Source organism: Boleophthalmus pectinirostris, unplaced genomic scaffold, assembly GCF_026225935.1.
Source record: "Boleophthalmus pectinirostris isolate CB_2022bp ecotype Guang Dong unplaced genomic scaffold, ASM2622593v1 HiC_scaffold_13, whole genome shotgun sequence".
Lineage (NCBI taxonomy): Eukaryota > Metazoa > Chordata > Actinopteri > Gobiiformes > Gobiidae > Boleophthalmus > Boleophthalmus pectinirostris.
Window position 1 is genome coordinate 10,962,868 of NW_026571036.1, and position 21,118 is coordinate 10,983,985.

General features: G+C 38.3%; 1 protein-coding gene across 1 annotated transcript in view; it reads left to right on the forward strand.

Annotated features, from left to right (window-relative positions):
* The window catches only part of susd6 (sushi domain containing 6), an 80,092-nt gene extending 60,612 nt beyond the window's left edge, over positions 1-19,480 (forward strand). Inside the window, exons 3-7 of the mRNA XM_020928631.2 lie at positions 8,669-8,863; positions 15,181-15,375; positions 16,042-16,180; positions 16,778-17,217; positions 17,291-19,480. Of these exons, the coding sequence (XP_020784290.2) occupies positions 8,669-8,863; positions 15,181-15,375; positions 16,042-16,180; positions 16,778-17,217; positions 17,291-17,316 (995 nt within the window). The 3' untranslated portion in view covers positions 17,317-19,480. The remainder of the gene's footprint in view (positions 1-8,668; positions 8,864-15,180; positions 15,376-16,041; positions 16,181-16,777; positions 17,218-17,290) is intronic.
* The last annotated feature ends 1,638 nt before the right edge of the window (positions 19,481-21,118 follow it).

Consider the following 21,118-nt stretch of genomic DNA (forward strand, 5'->3'; position numbering starts at 1 on the left):
GTGCGCCTTATGTATTAATTCTATTGTGCTTACTGACCTCGAACCAATTTTATGTGGTACATGGCGCTCAAAAATCTGTCAAAAACCAGCGTAGCCGCAAGGTCTTAAAAGTCTTAAAAAGGTCTTAAATTTCATGTTCCTAAAGGCCTTTAAAAGTCTTAAATTATGTTGTCAAAGTCTTATTTTTTTCACATAGCCAATTTTTTTGTAAACTCAACTGGGCTGTAGTGCGACGTTAAACCAAGGGAGGAAAGAAAAACAACAACGTGAATAAAGTAACGTGAATGAAACGCCTAATTTGGAGTCTCCGCAAACAAAACTTTGGTGTTATCAGTAGAGTGGAGAAAGACATTGGATGGATCATGGGGAAGTGCAGGCTTAATCCACAGTGGCTCTTAGGTTCTAGATATATTACCGTAGTTGGCTGGACATTAGAATTGGATCTGGTGTTTTTCGCTCGCATAATGAGTGCGATGTTGGTCTTAATTTTCATTTAAGTGGTCTTAAAAAGGTTAAGGTTTAATTTTGGAGTAGTCAAACCTGGGGATACCCTGTAAACTACGAAGCCGCACCGCTTGATGGATTGTTGGAGGATCACGTCTACCATAGTCAGGAGTCTCGCGGAGTCGTGTCCTTTAGTCCGACAGAAGCTGAGCACATCAGGACACAAGGAGCGAGCTTTTTTCAGCGCTTATAGTTTATGCAAATTAGTCATGTGATTTCAAGTTTCGTTTCTGTAAAATGTAAACAAATGTGCACAAAGCTGCATTAAACACATTATTACTCAATGCATATTTGAATCGTCCTCATAGGAAATAAAAAAATGAATAAATAAAATTGATCCACCCACATTCACATTCATAATACACATTCACCAAGAGATGGAGGAAACGCCAGGCGAATTACGCCACGATCTGCCAATGGATCGTGGACTCCTGGGCTAAGGATCAGTCTTAAGTGTCGTCCATTTGTTTCGTTTAATGCGCCTTATAATCCGGTGCACCTTATGTATGAAAATAAATGAAAGACTTCAACATTATTGATATTGCGCCTTATAATCCGGTGCACCTTATAGCCTTGGGGTTAAACAAATCTGCTACAGGCCCTTTAAAAATAGGTAATAGAATAATTGATTTCACTCAGAACGTGCTAAAATGCCTTTAATCATGACCACAAATGTATGTTTTTATGTAAATTCTAGTTTGTGGTTCCAGTTGCACTAAAACGTTTTCACCGTTTTCCTCAAGTCGTATTCTAATGTTGAAATACCACAAGCTGACAACCTCATTTTGTCAACCACTTTTTGGGGAAACCGCTTTCTTTTGTAACGACTCTTTTGGAAGCTTATCATGTCTGAAGTTCATAAGTGGGCTCACATTCACACAGTGGCTCAACATCACATCCTGTTAGTTTAGGCAAAAGGCTGGGGATTGCATTATAGACTCTGACACGACACGCAGTTCTTCAGAAGCTGACACAAAACTGCGTATTTTGTAACAGCGGACTTGTCACTTGACTTTAAGACGACGGAGTTTGAAGGACTTGAACCCTGTCAATGGAAAAATGACTTACCAAGTGGAGTTGTAGTTTTCCATTAATGATGATTTTCACTAATTCAGAGACGAGATTCACTTTCTGTGACAAATTATGAGGAAATCTGTGACATATTTTTCACCTACGCCTGTGTATGAGGAAGTTGTTGAATAACGTTTGAGAAAGTAGTGAAAATCCTTGTTGTTTAAAGGCGCATTGTGTAACTTTTTTGCTTTTCTCCATGGAGATGTTATTACTTTGTCTGGATTTTTTAGTTTTTCGTCATGGAGACCAAACCAAACCAGAGTGGCAGTGAAAATGTTTATTTTTCTAGGTGTTTTTGAGCTATAAAACCATCTGTAATTGAATAAAATGTGATGTAAAGAGCATTGACATTTCCATAGAAACAGAAGGTGACGGACCCACTACCAAAAAGTTACACAGTGCACCTTTAATATTTATCTCAGTAGTGTAGGTCTGGACAATGAATCACATTTTAGTCAAGTTCAAGATGCTGTAATTTCTGTTTGTAAATGATCGGCTTGGGTCTTTTTAATCTAGAGATCTACAGCCCATCCTCTGTCAGTAAAAACTTTGGCTATTTTTTGTATTAATAGGGATGTAACTAGGGATGTGCAAAAATATCGTATCGTTTAATGTGATGATACAGTATCGATGTCATGGGCTGCTGTATCGATAAATCGCCAAGAGTATTTTACGAAATTATTTTGTCACAGAGCTCCAGTTTTGTTTAGAGGAAGGACATTGACATTTTCACAGTTTTGAGGATTAAAATGTTTGTGTTTTATATGAAGTTTGCACAAGAAGTGGTTTAACAAAGACTTTTAATATCACAAACATGATTTAGCCTCTATTTTTTACTGGACTGTATTGAATCGATTTGAAATATATCGTGTCGAATCGAAAGTTCACTGTATGGACGTATGTATCATGTCGGCAACTTCTTAATGACACCCAGCCCTAGATGTAACAATAACCGAAATATTGTGATATCGTATTGTCAAAGGTCTCACAATATATAAAATCACAAGTTCCTTTACTTAAATGCATACTTTTATAGCAGCAACAGCTTATAAACATCGGGAACTACATTAAAAACGCACCTTTTTTCACTGGCTTTTAATAAGTGACATGTATATTTCTTGTTGAGTATCTTACTGTTTTCTATGTTTTTTAGTAGCTGCATTGTGTTTGTACCATATATTTTCTTCTACTGCGATTGTCATTGTCTGTCCTGTGTTTGTGTACAGCACTTTGGCCTACTGTAAAGTTTTTAAAGTGCTTTATGAATAAAGTTGGCATGGCATGGTAGGGAACTACATATCCCATGATTCATTTCAGCGCAAATAACATGAAGAAAAATGTTTTTTACTTGAATTCTTGGGATTATGACGGAAATAATTCACACCAAAATCTTGCGAAGGTATTTTAAAAGCAGTAAGTGTCCAGTCTACAATATATCGCAATAAATATCGTACTGTGAGATGCATATCTTGATAATATTCTACCATCAGATTTGGATATCATTACCTCCCTACTGATTAAAAGTTAAATCCTATTAAAATGATAAAAAAAACAAAATAGATTATCATTTTCAGTTGGATTTTTTGTCAATTTATGGCACTACATACACATAAGTCCCAAGATCTAGAACAAATCATTTTAAAAGGAGCTTCGTTCCAGCTTCTATTGTATTTTATGAATAAATTGTAATCTATTTATCTATCGATTTTAGTATCTGTCTTGATTGATTGATTCATTCATTTTTATTTCAAGTTTGTGCCAAGAGAGAAACAATAATATATACTACATACACATTGTAAACAACAGAAAAGCACATTTCTCGAAAAGGAGTGGGAAGAAGAAAAACTTATATGAACCCACCCCTATTCTTGGAAAATCCTGTTTATATATAGATTTTTTAATAAATTTTTTTATTGTGATTTTTAGCCTAGCACGATGAATGAATTAATTATTTATGGAACAAAACCATTCTGCACTGGAGCATTGTAACACTTAATTGTGTTTTTATATGCATTTATTGTGTACAGTGTGGACGAATGAAATGTGAAATGTGGGCCCAGCCTCTCAAATCTGCAAAACGAATTTACTTACAGTACAAATAAAGCAGACCTAACCTCACCTCACCATTACAGTTTTATACTAAAGGTTCTCGCTGTGATATAAAAGTCTAGTCTAGATTAAAACCATTGTTCAGCCAACGCCCAAAATGACAAAAACTGCACTTCAATCCAAAATTCTGAGACGAGACGGTTTTTGTCTCACTCCTGCTGGGTCGTCTCCGTTTACGCAGGTGTCCAGTGTTATGTCAGACGGCCTAAATCTGGCGTCCCCCTTCAGCGAGCCTGCCATTGTTTACCTCTAATCCCAACACAAACCCTATTTTTAGTTTCATATTTACCTACAACACATTTATTTTTCCTCCTAGATTCAGAACAAAACTCAATTAACTCAAACACGCACTGGGTTCATTAGCCGGCTGTAAACGCTACCCGACGCTGACAGCTTAATCAAGAGGAATTACACGTGCCTGAAAGCTCCCGTGACATTTGAACGCACCGCAGAGGCCGTCGCCGTCCCACTATCTTGTCATGTTGATACAGTGTTTGGCCCTCTGCGCTCACTGTAAGAAAAAAGTAAAAAAAAAAAAAAAGGAAAAGACCATAGCCTAGTTTTGAGTAAGAATACCTCCGAGCTTTAATTACGGACCCGGCTCGTGGCATGAGCTGGCGGCAGGAGCAGGTTTGTGATGGATAATACTGCAAGGACCCATTTGTAGTGATAAACAAGTCTAACAAACAAATAAAAATGGACTTCACGTCGACCTGCTTCTGTAAAATACAACAGACGACTTTTTAATAGTTTAATCTGGCAAAAACGCTCAATCTCGTGTACTTTTTCATTTAATTTAACTTTTATTACTTAATATTTATTGCAATATTTTGTGGAGGCTAACAAAACTATTAATATGTCACTTTTTTCTCTTAAAATGCCATGACGAGACTTAATCCAAAGAACTAAGACTTAAAACTGTTATTTCTTCATGTAGTCTACATTGAAATGGAGCAAAGGATCATGGTCTATGTAGTTCTCTGTCTTTTTTAGCTATTGCTGCACTATAACTCTTCATTTAAGCAAAGAGACTTGTAATTTGATATGTTGTGATGGTCCACGATGTTATTGTGAGAACTTTGACAATCGATTTCATGATATTTTGGTTATTGTTACATCCCTAACTGTTAAAGATGGACTGTGTAACTTTTCTGGTAGTTACTTGGCCACCTGCTTGTCTCTGTAGAGAAATGATTTGTTTGTTTATTATAAAAATGTGAAGTATGACATTAAACATTTATATCTCCATGGAAACAAGCAGGTGACGCTATCAGGCCAAGTCACAAGTCAGATCTGTGAAGAGGAGAACCGTTTATTGGCATATATTTTCAAAGTTTGGGGTTTTTTTTGGTAGTTTTTTGCAATAAATCTTTATCTTTTAAATCTTTTAAATACAAGGTTTACAGAGTTCTGTACAAGCCAAAAAGAACAATACAAAAAGCATGACGAAGGTGAACAAAAACAGACGATGATGCAAACAATCCAATTAATTTTAATAAATAAATAAAAAGAAATAGAATAAAAAATAAATACGGAATAAAATCAAGCTAAAACCAGTTAAATGAAGGCCAATCGATAAAAAAAAAAAGAGTCTTAAGAAATTATTTAAATCAGGGATGTCAAACTCAAATTCACAGAGGGCCAAAATTAAAAACTGGGATTAAGTCGTGGGCCAAACTAAATATTTATTGAAAAATTATAACAGCACCTGCATGTTTTCTCTTCTTTCGAGATATGTAATGTTAAACTTTTTCTTATTAAAGTGTTTAATAATAGTTTTACTTAAACATTGAATCCAGAACAGGCATAATATAAAATAATAACAACATTTTAAATAAATAATGTCTCTGTAGTCTATATTTGATATGAGTTTGACGTGTCTGATTTAAAAGATGATACTGATGCTGAATAAAACACTTGTAACTGAATATACACAGGATCAATATGTTTAATGCCACACTTTGGAACATTACAGCAAAGCAAATGATTGATCCACCTCTAGAAAAATTACATATTTCAGCATTTAAAGTAATTGTAATAGTGTCATAAATGCGTATTAATTGTTTTATATATGTTTACAACCAACAATTTGGGAATTAATTCTCGCTTAACCATAAAATTCTCTCGTAATAAACGCAAATTTGCAACTTCATTCCCAATTCTTAACAATACCATTAAAGGTTATCAAATTCAAATCTCCTGAATGAAAGCTCGCTCTGAATATTGAAGACGTCCTGAAGTCGCTTTCATCGCCGAGCTATTTTTGAGCGGCTCGGACGGACGCACTAATGATCTGAAGATGTAATTGGTTTGCAAATGGACACGGTCATTCAGAATAGCTGTAATAACACTCTGCATCACAGCGGGAGTCCGGGGATCTATCCATCAAACGCTCCTCGCTGAAGGCCCATGTACGGACGCTCTGTAAGGGAGGGGGGTTAGACTCGAGCTTAAATGTGAATAGGCCCAGATTACACTATTTTCTGATCTATGTTCAAATGTTTCCTCGTCGTAAACAGACCCGGAGTTGTGTTTTGTTCGTCTTTTTCTCCATTCTGCGTGAGTCGTGTGGTCCTCTGTGTCTTATTTACTTCTGTTTTATTATTTTTATGGTTTTGCTTTTATTTGATTTTACCGGTTTTATTGTTTTAGGACTCGTACGACCAAATTTTAGCAATTTATTTTTGCTTTATGATCTCTGTGCAGCACTTTGGAAACTGATTTGTTTGTAAAATGTGCTGTAGAAATAAAGTGGATCTGGATTTGCTCTTCCTTCATACTGAAAACGCTCTGTTCCACCTTGTGATGTCATGTGGTGATACAGGAAGTGCTTCACTGTGTTTATAAACTCTATACATGTTCACTAGAATCAGTTGGATGATTTCAGCCCAGGAATTGTTGATCTCTACTGAATTAAAGGTAAAAGGAGCTGTTAACTTGGAAAAAAAGTACCGCTTCTTGACATCACAAGGTGGAACAGAACATTTTGAGCTTGAGATGTAGACAAACTAGTAATAAAGAGTTACTCAAAACATGTGTGAATGAAACAAACACAACTCCAGGTTTGTTTTTGGGGATGGTCCAAAGCAAAAAAAATTATCTGGCGAAGTCTTTTTTTCCAAAACATTATTTAAAAATAAAAAAAAACCTTTTGGACATCGGCCTCTGAGTGTACGATGCATTTCTTCACTTTTATTTTACTGTTCCTTAAATTTGCACTTCTACAAGAACAATCCGTGTATGATTCATTTTTCTAAATAAAACCAACAATAAGAAAACGAAAAAACAGTTTTCTTCCTTATTTGTCTCCAAAATCAAAATGAAAAAATGGATAGCAAATCGTTTTTTCAGTTTTCGATTTTGTGTTTAAATGAAAAATGGTTTCCCGTTTCCGTGATTTAAACTGCGATGCCGGACTTTTGTGCCACATACAGACTGAACCAGGATTGAATGAGGACTAAACCAGGACTAAACCAGGACTAAACCAAGACTAAACCAGGACTGAATCAGGACTAAACCAGGACTGAATCAGGACTGAGTCAGGACTGAATCGGGACTAAACCAGGACTGAGTCAGGACTAAACCAGGACTAAACCAAGACTAAACCAGGACTAAACCAGGACTACAGTAGGACTAAACCAGGACTAAACCAGGACTAAACCAGGACTAAACCAGGACTAAACCAGGACTAAACCAGGACTAAACCAGGACTAAACCAGGACTAAAGCAGGACTAAACCAGGACTAAACAGTTTTCAGTCCTAGTCTGGTCCCGGCCTCATTCTCAGTCTCATTCACATCTCAGTCCTGGTCCTGGTCCCAGTCTCAGTCCTGGTCCTGGTCCCGGTCTGGTCCCAGTCTAAGTTCTGGTCCATTTTTTCCCATTATTCATTTAAACACAAAATCAAAAACTGAAAAAACAAATCGTTATCCACTTTTTCATTTTGGTTTTGGACACAAGTAATGAAGATTTTTCATTTTCTTATTTGTGGTTTTATTTTGAAAAACAAATGAATGAATGACACTCGAATTAAGAACCTTGGTGTGCGTTTTCTGTTTCATTTGATGTTTTTGAGGAGGGAACGACATTATAACACGACTTAAAGCTCACGAGAGTCAATTTAATGTATTATAGAACCTTTAATCTATCTTTATTTGATAATTTCCCTAACCATACAGTTGTACACCGTTTTTTTTTTTCTACTGAGAAGTATGTGTAAATGTTTTCCAAGAGGTTTCGGGGGAAGTGCGTTAACGGTCGACTAAACAAGTACAAATTTGTCATGCGTTATATATAGAACATGTTTATATTAGTCCAGACTACAGGGTTAGTGGGTTTTATACAGAACAAGATAAAATTTTATATAATCATAAAATATTTAGTTGTTTACAGAGGATTTCTTACAATTGTTAATCTAAATATGTGTTTGTTGAAAATGTGACTGCAATTAGTTTGAAGTCTCTTGCTTTTGGATCTAAAACAAAACCAAGCGAACTGTTTTTGTTAACATTATTGTGACCACGAAATTCTGTTTTGCTCTAAAAGTTGTGAAAACCGCAGACAACTTCATCACGGTGAATAATTGGGACACTAGAAATGCGTTAAGCTCTATTTCCTGATTATCGGAGAAAGTGTGGGGTCAAAATGAGATTGCTGTGTGCGATATTTAATAGTAAAACCTTTTTGGCATCTGTGAACCAGAAAGTGAGCTGTTAGCATGTTAGTTCTTGTTCCCACTACCTCAAAAAACTCTCTGGTCTCTGAAAGTTGCTTATATCATCGTTGTGGTGAGTAATTACGCTGTTGGGAAAGCGTTTTAAGAATGTGAGGAATAACTTTGTACCGCTGCAAACCATTTGAAATCAGCTCGTTCTGTTTTTCATGTTTTTCAAGACTGTGTTTAATTAGTTTGTGTAGTTTCAAACCAGAAGATCCGTTTCATCCTCTAACCCCGTCTCCTCTCCTCTCTCTGTGTGTTCAGGATGTGCGCGGCCGCCCGGGGTGCAGCACGGGGACCTGCTGAACCAGACGGAGGCAAACCGCGGCTCCTTCCCCCCAGGGACCCTGCTCTCCTACAGCTGTGAGCCCGGATACAGCGCCGAGGGCCCAGTGAGCATCATCTGCACCAGCCTGGGCACCTGGTCCCACCCACCGCCGCGCTGCGTCCGCAACAACGGTAACGCCGCTTTGAACAGGCGCAGATTAACAATACCTGTAATTATGTAGGTTAGACACTCTCAGACTCATCGCTCCAGAATACAAGTCTCAAAGGCCAAAAAATGCATAATGAAGAAGAAAAAAAAATATATAAGGCTGCGTTCAGACTGCAGCCTGAAATGACCCAAATCCGATTTTTTGGCCTCTGTGTGACCTGTATCTGGTCTTTTAATGACAGTCTGAACGACACAGATCTGATTTTTTCAAATGTGACCCAGGCCACTTGGATATGTGCTCCTGAAACCGATACATATCTGATCTTTTGACATGCGACTTCAGTGTGAACGGTCAAAGTGCATTCATTCGACCTACACGTTATCAACAAGCGACAAACATCACTATTCTGCGCTGAAGTAGGCGAAAATTGTTAATGAACTCCGTGTCACTGAAGAGAAGCACATCACCACTCAGCACTATTGGCTACGTCTCCACATCCACACGTTTCTTTCAACGGACGTCGCTGCTGCTGCCCCACAAAACACCACAGCCAAAAACCTCGTCCTTCTCCTTCTCAATCTCCTCCTTAAAACAAGTAAGTTGTTCATGTTCTGGCTCCGGTACGAGAGGAACTTTAAAATCTCCAGGTGCTCAATGCTCGCGTCCATGTTTGGAAAACTTCCGTAAACACAGAGCACGCTCGCTGCGATTGACGTCATCATGTCCTCCAGTGCACATGCAGGACACTTTTGGGCCGTTTAATGTTCACACTGGAGTCACATACAAGTCGTATTTAATTGGAAATGTGAACGACCTCGCAAAAACATCGGATTTCACAAAAAAATTGGAATTGAGCATTAAGCCCTGCAGTCTGAACGTAGTCTAAGTCACACTGGACTATAAGTCACATTTTTAGAGGGAAATTTATTTTATCAAACATTTCATCTTGAAAGGCAAGTCATAGTAATAACAATAGAATAGAAAACGACAGGCTGAGCAGGCGTCTGGTGTGCTAACATAAAAACATAAAAAAGAAATTGGCCGCAGAGCATTTAACTTCAAAGCTCCAAATGAATGGAACAATTTACCCTCCTCAATCCGATCAATTACATGAATCCACCATTTAAAGGCATCAGCAGGCAGATATTTACAAACATCCTGCTCCTGTTTCCGATAAAAATACATTTTTGTCCTATGTACTTTCTGTTATACATAGAGTTGCTTTTTTTTTTTTTTCTTTACTAATTTACAAATATAGGTGTGGCGATGATAAAATCAGTTAATAAGTTATGACACTAAATGAACATTAGTGAGGGGGGATACGTCTTAATGACCCAGATGCGTTAAATGCAGGTGAGTGCGTAAATGACAAGAAGAAACGTCTCAAACTTCAGTAGCCAGACATCCGCTCATACCTGATCGATACAACTAGCCTAGACCCCGGGAGAGCCTGAAATCTGCTGAAATCCTACAAGACACTGACATGATACAGACAGGACAGAGGCTCTTTGTGCAGGAGACATGCGCAGTAGAGCCAAGTGACAGTGGTACAGGAGCAACAGGAGCAGCAGATATTGACACACAAGACTAGAGCGCCCTCTCGAGTCTGTCAGCGTGAAAATAACGAACATGTGACATTATATATTTTAAGTCGCACCTGAGTATAAGTCACAGGACCACCCAGATCATGAAAATATGCAACTTATAGTCCAAAAAATACGTTATATAAATGGACAACCTGCTATGGAAGTGAGCGTGGGCGCCTTTCCACCTCCATCGGCTCCGGATCCAATTCACTTTGTAAAGAAACAATGTCTCCCCTCCTCATTTTGGTCTTAAAATGTTCATATTAACACGCTGTACATGATCCTGGTGTTTTTATTTCTCTACTGGTTACATCACATTCCCTCAGTCCACGTCTTTCTACAGTCTTTGGTTAGATGCTGGCAAAATAACCCTTACAAAACCCGATAACCTTGGAGCTTTCAACCACGTTATAACGCCCCCGCATCAAAACCGCGCCTGAGGTGATTTTCGATGCCATCCGTGCATGTTTTGAGTAATCGTGCGGTCTCTCCCCGTTTGAACTCTCCTTACAGTTTCGCTTTAATATTCTGAGCAATCGTGAAGTCAGAAGCTTACGTCAGCCATGCTCCTACACGACAATTCTCCATAAATATACAAAACTGTGATACAAAACTGTACACGACGGGGTTTTATTGCAAATCAAATCTTTTAATCTGTCAGAACAAAAGCAGTTGAGCATTTCAAATTGTTCTAGTGTCGTTTTACAATTTATTTTTGTAGTGTTTGTCCCTTAAAAACAAGTTTAGTCAAGGTGCATTGTGTGACTTTTCTGGTGGAGGCTCCGTTAAATCCTTTTTTCCATGGAGATGTTTGTCTGGAACGTTTCACAGTATGGCATTAAACCTTTCTATCTATCTTCATGGAGACTAAACCAGACCAAGTTACAGGTCAGATCTGGGGAAAGGCAACCCTGCTCAGTCAGGCTTCGTTTACAGATACACGGGTATTTTTAAAAACTGACAAATTTCCCTTCATTTGTACTGATCTTTTACACGCAATTAACGAATTCGCCTCTGAAAACGAATCTTTCTAAAAACTCCAGCTAGAGTGGAGATTCTGGAAAAATACGGTTTTGCGTTCACGTTTTTGCTCTGATGATTATGACAGAATTTAAGTAATTTATCTTCCACGTACATCTCAGTTTAACATTGACACACAAAAGCTATATTTACGCCGTGATCTTCCCTTGGCGCACCATTGGCATAACATTATCTAAATTGTGGCATTTTTCTGTCTAACTGGAGTCTACTGGCCTTCAGAGTCTCACCATACTTGCTTTATAAACCTCCTCTGGAAGAAGAGTCAAGGGGCTTGAACACTCAAAGATCACACTATGTTCTCTTTTGAAATCATATTATGTTCACTTTTCAAGTCCGGTCCTGTATTATTGATGGTAAATAAACTTCTGCATAAGTTGGTCTCCAGCCAAAACTTCCACCCTTTCTTGGAAAAGCTGAAAACTACCACAACAATGATGATCATGGAGCATTCAGAGCAGCAGTTTCTTCTGGTGCAGCAGTCGCATTTCTTCTGGTTATTTCTTCATTTGCACACACAGCTGATGTTTTATATCCATGACCAGAGAGCTCAGAGGTCAGCAATTTTACCACTTCTTTAACAGATCTGTGGAGAGGCGAGCCCGCTCAGTAATGCACATTTTTCAAGGTATTTTTGAGTAAAACTGTAATGAAATAAATGCTGCAGATTTGGATCTAATAAGGTGGCACACATAGACTTGGTGTAGTTATGACGGCGTATATGGTGTATTTATGTGGGTTGATGTAAACAAAAACTTTTTTTTAAAAAGGATGCTATGTGCACAGTGTTATTTTGGAAAACGGAGGCGGGGAATATTTGTTTCTCAACATACCCAGACTCAGAATGTCTGTTTTTCTAGGTGTTTTTGAGCTCTAAAACCACCTGTAATTGAATAAATGTAAGGTAGATCTGTTAAATGTCACACTGTGGAACGTTTTAGGTAGAGAAATGACAAATTGCTAGAAGTTACGCAATGCCCCTTTAAGCTCATGACTAATTGACAGTTTTTCTTCCATTATCCTACCTTTAGATACATTTGCGCCCCACACATTTCGCTCCGCTGCCATTAATTCAGACCGTATTTAAAATAATGGACTACAATTGTTCACAATCCTGTTCACATTAAAGCTAAAATGATGTATGTAACCATTAGGAGTGGGCGTGTTTTAAGGAGAACGTTATTAATAAAAGCGTGCGTCTTAATGGCAGCGACAGAGCGTTTAGTTCCATTACTCAGAGCCACTGTCATACGTCTTTGTACGGAGCTCATTACGCCGCCACAGAGCCAGCGCCGGTGTTTGTTTGGGACTGAAATACATCTCACTGTATTCCACTGACAGCCATAAATGTGAATGGGTTTGTCACAGCTCGACACATGTGACACTTGAGTTAATATGCCAGATATTCTTAATTTTTTGGGGCGTTTTTTGTAATTTTCTTATTTATTTTCTTAAGGTGACCCAGTGTAAATCATAGTTACAAATAATCATAATAATCAGCTTCTGGCACTCGGGCCTAATAATCATAATAATCTAAATATGTTTTCAAGTCCTATATATATATATATATATATATATATATATATATATATATATATATATAGTTTTCTTTCTCAGAGTATTTTATTTTACCTACAACTTAAGGCCGCTCGATTCTGGAAAAATTCATTATCACGATTATTTTGGTCGATATTGAAATCACGATTATTCAAGTGATAATATTTTTTTGTTACACGGTCAGCATTTCTCTCTTAAAAAACACTTTATTATTGATCATTTATGCAAAACGTTAAAATTGGAAATAAATACAGGCTACAAATATGAACGTTAGAGCAGTTTTGTGATGTATAAAACATAAAATGAATAAAAAATAATACTTGGAACATGAAATAAGGCATAGAAAAACATAAATGTATTCAAATAAACTATATATCCAGCTGTTCTACAATCTCTACATGTAATAAATAAAATAAATATACTTATTTATGTAAACAATATCCCAAAATAAACTCAAATTCAACTCGATTATATGAGTTTGGAGATCGTTTGACAAGAACTGACAATAAACTTTTTTGAACTTTGAACTTTGATAATCATTTATCACATTTAATATTATAAGTTTAAGTGTCCTTATTTAAAATGACCATATTGTTTTTGTTATCATATTAATTTTGCAGTTTTATTTTGTTAATTTTAATTTCATTATTTTTAATTACTTTATATTATACAGGTATGTAGGCAAAATAAAATATGAAATTTAAGAATTTTCGAAAGTTCCAGCCAATACTTACTAGAAAACATGACAAAATGAAAAAAGAACACATAAACCAGAACAGTAAATAAAATATAAATAAATGAAAGAAATATAAAAATAAAAAATATATATATTCTTAAGATATTACGATGATGGTTGAGGACGTCTTGATTGTACAGCACGTGTTTTGGAGTCTGTGTTTGAGCCGTTGAACTTGAAACACCAAGTTCCTCCTAAGATAAAGTTTGACTCTTTATCGTGCTGGTTTTTCCAGTTGAGCCGGAATCACATTCATTTAAATGGAAAATTTGATAAAAGTTTTGCCACTAAAATATAATATAAAGTAGGTTGAGTTGTATTTGATTTCTAGTGGAATATATGCATAGAAATAACACAACCCAAATGACGATGGTAACACCCGCCCGTGGCAACATCCGGAATAAGCTGAATAAAAGATGACTAAACCAGGTCAATGAAGCTAAACATGGATTAAATAGTTCTGAGTAATTATTTATATAAAGTACAATAACATGAATATTTCTCACAGAAATACTCCAACTGCTGAGGCATCACGTAACACTGATCTAGAGAACGATTTCCCAATAATCAGTGTTGGGCAGGTGACTTTTAAAATGTATTCCCCTACAGATTACAGATTACATACCTCAAAATGTAGTTTGTAACGTAATCCATTAAATTACTTAAAGTGAGTAATGTAATCTGAATACTCTGGATTACTTGATTTGCTGTAGAGAAGCAAAGACAAGGAAATCTTCACATAAGATGTTTTGTCTGATAAAAGAAAATAAAAAGCCCAGACTTTACTTAACCGTATTAAAAATATTATTAATAGAAGACGAGGAAACACGTCCATGCAGCATGGTTTAGTCCTGTTAAATCCTGTTTTAGACCTGGTTTAGACCTAGTTTAGTGTCCGGCAATGAGTGGAATTACAAAAAAAAAAAAAAAAAAAAAAGGGATATAGCCCAAAATGTAAAAACAGGAAAATCCCGCCCTGTAATACATTTATTTCAACCAAGTAACTGTAATCCAATTACCACTCACTGAAACAGTAACTGTAACCGAATACAGTTACTCATAATTTGTACTCTGATTACGTAACTCCAGTACATGTAATCTGTTACTCCCCAACACTGCCAATAATTACATTAAAATTGTAAAAATATTTCTGTAATCTGTGTTTTTCACTGAATCCCTTTAGTTGCTTCAGCCCTCACACCACCAATATTATATTTTTTAATCAGTATTGTGTTATCTGTATCTGTTTCTTTCTGTTTTCTTTCACGTGCAGCACTGAAGTTGTTTTAAACGTGCTACATAAATAAATGTGAACTGAATGTGTCAAAAAGCCACACGAGGAAAAAACGCCTCCTTCTCGCAATATTATAGAAAGTAAAGTACGCGCTGCCGTTCTGACTCCCCGTCCCGTCTCCTCCACAGTGTGTCTGCCTCCCACCGAGCCCGAGAACGGAGGGTACCGCTGCCACCCGTCGCCCTGCCACCGGCTCACCCACAAAACCGTCATCGAGTACTTCTGCGACGAGGGATACGCGCTCAAGGGCGACTACAAGTTCCTCACCTGCCAGAACGGGGAGTGGGACTCGCCCATGCAGGTCAGCTGTCGGCTCACACAAGGTACGTACTCTCTGACGTTTGATGGGAAAATACAACGTGCTTAAAATGAAATTGTTGCGAGAAATGACTCAGAAGCTCCAGATTTAATTTACATTTTAAATTTGAGGGCAAAGGCCAATATTGATGGGTCGAGCAGTGGTTTTGTAAAGAAAGAACACAGCTGAAAATCAACCAAATTAAAATGTCATATCCGTTTTAGTTTTGGGGTCATACCTGATTTGTACGGTCTTAAAAAAACACGAAAAACAGAACTTGTTCATGTTAAACGGTTTGCAGTGCTCCAGAGTTATTCCTCAATTACCTCACGCCAAATCGATTCAATACGGTTCAATAAAAAATAAAGGCTAAATGTTGGCTGTGATACGATAAGTCTGTGTTAAACCACTTCCTGTGCAAAGTGAATATGAAACAAACATTTTAGCACTCAAAAATAGCGAAAATGTCAAATGTGTCGCATAAACTAGTTTCCTTCCACTAAACAAGCAACAAAACTGCAGCTCTGTAACAAAATATTTTAGTAAAATATACAAAAAAAATACATTTCATGACACACTTTGCTCTAATTCATTGTAAAAATTCATGTACAAGGCCTTTACTGTTATGACGCCTCCTGAACCCTGATGTTGGTTTGTCCTTTTTAAAGTCTCGCTTCTCTCTGTGTTTCAGATAAGGAGCCATCCTCTCCTCTGGGGATCCCGGCTCTGTCCATTGTGGCGTCCACGGCCAGTTCTGTGGCTCTCATCCTGCTTTTAGTTGTGCTCTTTGTTCTGGTGCAGCCAAAACTCAAGTCTTTTCACCACAGCAGGTAAAACACTTAACCTGTTCCTGTTCTGTCATTAAAGGCTGGGGTTTCTGTTTCGTGTGGGTAAGTTTGTCCAGCTTATGGACATTGGACGTGTAACAGAGGATCAATCCAGTTATAATAACTTACTAAAGATGGATTGTGTTACAGAACCTCATCACTTTTCAACACTGAGGAAAATCCATAGAGAATCTAGAATGAATTGTGACCACACCTTGAGACGACAATAAAACAGGCCACACTCTGATAAATGTTTGACACGCTGTAATTGAATATCTGATCCACACATAGTTCTAACCTGTAATCATTCTCCAAAGTCAGCTGAGCCTCACCCCAGACTCACATGAGCTCAAACCAGTTCTGTGAGGAAGAATATCTGAGTTTCCTAGAAGTGAAAGTACAAGTGCCGTGACAGGTGGCAGGTGCAAACAGGACAGAGTCTGCGGCTCTGTGGGCTGCTCTGTCTCTGCTCTGCTGAGGTTTTAGAACAGAGTGTGATGAAAGTCCTGATCACAGACTTGATGCTCTCCTCAGAGCTGCGAGTCGTTTAGTGTCACATCCAGCCCCAGGTCTAAGTCTCACTGATGTTGTGTTGTGCAGGAGGGAGCAGGGCGTGTCCGGGCAGTCGGGCTCCATCATGGTGGAGGGCGTCCAGGTGGCTCTGCCCTCGTATGAAGAGGCCGTTTATGGGAACTCGTCAGAAGCTGGTCCTCCCCCCTCTCCCCCGCCCTCCGCTCCAGAGACCCGAGTGCCCATCGTGCTGTCAGAGGGCCCTCCTCAGGGGGCCACCGGGGGCTCAGCCCCACACACAGACTTTGACTACTGCCTCCCCTCCACCTCCTCTTCCTCATACTCCTCCTCGTCCCGCCACAGTCGCAGTCACGCAGAGACTGTGCTGGTGCACCAGGCCCCCTGCTCCTCGTCCTGGGCCAGAGAGCACCCACGGGGCGCCTGTGCCCCCATCCCACTGCGCAGAGACTCTGAGAGCAGTGACCAGCATAGTTTACTGTCTGTCACCTCCACAGACGACTACTCTGACGGTACGCCTCCCTCACACGGCCCACACTGTTCTGTCTGTGCTTCTGTGATCTAACGTGAGCTGTTGTGTTACAGATATTCCTCTGCTGAAGGAAGCATGAGCATGAGTGACTGTGGCTCCTCCCCCTCAGCCTAAAGACTAAAGACTGTACACAGGCCCATTCCCCTGCAGCTCCTCTGCCATCGCTTTAATCAGAGCAACGCCAAACGCCAACACAGCACCGCTGGACCTCCCATGGACCGCCCCACACCTCCTGTATGATACAGACATGAGACAAGATTGTACTTCTCCATTCTTCACTAAAGCTCCTCTGCGGCTCTCCTGGAGCAGGCCATAGCCACTGTCAGGTATCGCTCCGGACTACAGAACGCGTGTGAAGTCCGCCCCCTCGTCGTGTGGCGCTCAGTCCAAATGGTCTTCCCGGTGTACTTGAAACGCTTTGAGTGACAGCTGGGTCTCTCGGCCCTCTATGTGAATGCTGCATGTTTTCTGTTCTGTTCTGTTCCTGTCACAAGGCGGCCCCATCTGAATGAAGCATGACGCCTCCTCTGTCTCTCTCTGTTTCTCCTCTATTTTTCTACCTGTGTGAGTGTGTGAGTGTGTGAGTGTGTGAGTGTGTGTGTGTGTGTGTGTGTGTGTGTGTGTGTGTGTGTGTGTGTGTGTGTGTGTGTGTGTGTGTGTGTGTGTGTGTGTGTGTGTGTGTGTGTGTGTGTGTGTGTGTAAAACTGTGTGTATGGATTATCGAGAACCTCCTAACAGGACGTGACTCATCTCTAAAAAACTCTTCTTTTGGCTTCTGTCGCCATCGCGTTGTTAAGTCGCAGTGGGGTCCATTGATTTCCCCGCGCTCCCTCCTGGCCTCTCCAACCACACGCAGCACCTGTCATTAATAATCCAGCCACCCTTTTGTTGGTTTTCCTTCTGTATTTATTGCTTGTCTGAGATTTCCGAGTGTATGCTACGTGTGTGTATATCTTTTGTGCGGCAGGAGAGGTGAAAGAACAGTTACGCTAGGCCTTGCTACAGCCATTTTACGCATTTTGTTCAGACCCAAGCTCACAATGTCCCATGTTTTTTTCAGCATAGGAAAAAAAAACAACAACCCTCCGAGCGTTAAATAAGTCACATGAACCGCATCTTTGTCTGGACAGGCAATGAATCCCACTACACCACGTGTGTATTACTCATTCAGACACTCAGATAGTCTTATTAGCTGGAGAATACATGCCTCTACACTACTTTTACCCCAACTGCAGCTGGTTGCAGTGAAGAAAATTCCCTCCCCAACGCCAATTGCGAGCAAGAAAGCATAATTATTACAAATTTTAAAGTGGAACTAAACACTATATCGACTTTTTTTGCTACTAAACTATGCGTATGTTGTATTTTCAGTCCTTTTTTTGTCAATTTTCACGCCAAACTACGTCTATTTGCAGCTTTGTGGTCAATTTCAAGTAGTTGTTGACATCACGCAAGACTGCAGAGACGGAGTTTGAGCTTTTCTTTCACTCTTCAGGTACTACCCGGTTTACTAGCTTGATTAAAAATGTAAAAATGTCTTTGTGGGGGAAGTTTTAAGTGTTTAGTCCCACTTTAAAGTATTTATTTTTAATTTCCAGCTTTGCGTTTTGAGCCGGAAATGTTTACTTTCCCCAAAAATCATCTGTTCATCACCGTCACCGAGCTATATATTTGATTAATGTAAAAAAAAATTACAAAAAAACGAGAATGTTGCCTTAGACTTGTACATTTTATTTTATTTTTTTGTGTATTCTCGAAAGCCTTCGCGTCGGCTGTTTTCCCAAAGGCCTTACTTTATTATTATTTCTATTCTATGCATAAAACTGTCTTGTGTATTTATCAATTACTTAGGCTTTTTCGTGGGCTGAAAACACGTCCAAACTTAGTTCTCCACCAACTCGGACAATGGTTCAAAATGGTGACACTTAAACCTATTATCAAGCACCTACCTGTATCTTGTTTCTTTGCTTCTGTTAGGCTGCGAGGCGTTCAAAGATTATGGGAAAAAGAAGAAAGAAAAACTCGGATTGACTTTGCGTTTAAAGCACTGTTGTACGGTGTTGCTTCCCTGGCATTTACAGGTTAAAAAAAGTACACATTTGGTTCAATGCTTTTCACCTTGTTTTTCTCCTCTGTACATGGCAGTGGGTGTGAAAATAGTAATTTAATATTTGTATAAAGTTTAATTTAATTTTACAGTGTGTATATAACTTTCTAATTAAAGCTTTCTTTTGGATGTGAAACGTGTCTCATTCTTACTTTTCTTATTTTATTATGACTTTTTATACTGACAAAACACCAACGGTACAACCTGAACATAACACAAACCATTTGATTTTAGCGAAATTATTGAATATTTCAGATTTGTGTTGTCGATACGATACATACCTCGATACATAGGCCAATTTCGATATAGTGCACTTTTGATCCGATACAGTGTATTTCAGATCAGCTCGATAATGTTGAAAATGTCAAATGTGTCGCATAAATTAGTTTCCTTTCACTAAACAAACAGCAAAACTGTAGTTCTGTAACAAAATAATTTAGTAAAATATACCAAAAAATACTCTTGGTCATGTATCGATACAGCAGCCCGCGATATCGATACTGTATCATCACATTAAACAATACGATATATCAGTTATTTCGATATTTTGGCACATTCCTATTTCAGACATTTAATTGTAAAGGTGGGTAGAGTTGCCAAAATTTATTCAACTAAGTGTATAATTTATGAGTAACAGTCCCAGTCAAGTAAGAGTACAAAGAGTTACTTGCAGTACAGTTACAGTTATATGGAGTATTATTAGGTACATAAAGATGAGTTGTACAGTTGTAGGCGGTATTATTTGTTACATCAGGGTGAGTTGTACAGTTGTAGGGAGTATTATCTGGTTCAAAAGGGTGAGTTGTACAGTTGTAGGGAGTATTATCAGGTACGTAAAGGTGAGTTGTACAGTTGTAGGGAGTATTATCTGTTGCATGAGAGGGAATTGTACAGTTGTAGGGAGTATTATCAGGTACATAAAGGTGAGTCGTTGTATAGTTGTAGGGAGTATTATTTGTTACATAAGGGTGAGTTGTACAGTTGTAGGGAGTATTATTTGGTACATAAAGGTGAGTCATTGTATAATTGTAGGGAGTATTATCTGTTTGCATAAGTGTGAGTTGTACAGTTGTAGGGAGTATTATTTGGTACATAAAGGTGAGTCATTGTATAATTGTAGGGAGTATTATCTGTTGCATAAGTGTGAGTTGTACAGTTGTAGGGAGTATTATTTGGTACATAAAGGTGAGTCATTGTATAATTGTAGGGAGTATTATCTGTTGCATAAGTGTGAGTTGTACAGTTGTAGGGAGTATTATCAGGTACATAAAGGTGATTTGTCAGGGAGTATTATTTGTTACATAAGGGTGAGTTGTACATTTGTAGGGAGTATTATTTGGTACATAAACGTGAGTCATTGGATAATTGTAGGGAGTATTATCTGTTGCATAAGTGTGAGTTGTACAGTTGTAGGGAGTATTATTTGGTACATAAAGGTGAGTCATTGTATAATTGTAGGGAGTATTATCTATTACATAAGGGTGAGTTGTTGCACAGTTGTAGGGAGTATTATCAGGCACGTAAAGGTAAATTGTTGTAGAGTTGTAGGGAGTATTATCTGTTGCGTAAAGGGTGAGATGTACAGTTTTAGGGAATATCATCCGTTAAATGAGGGCGAGTTGTTGTACAGTTGTAGGGAGTATTATCTGTTACATTACAATGATTTATACATCTTTAATATTTAATTTGTACACACTGAGCTAATCGTGGCTGCTTTATTACTGTAAATAAATATTCTTCATAATTTTCTCTTCGTAAAAACATATATTATAAT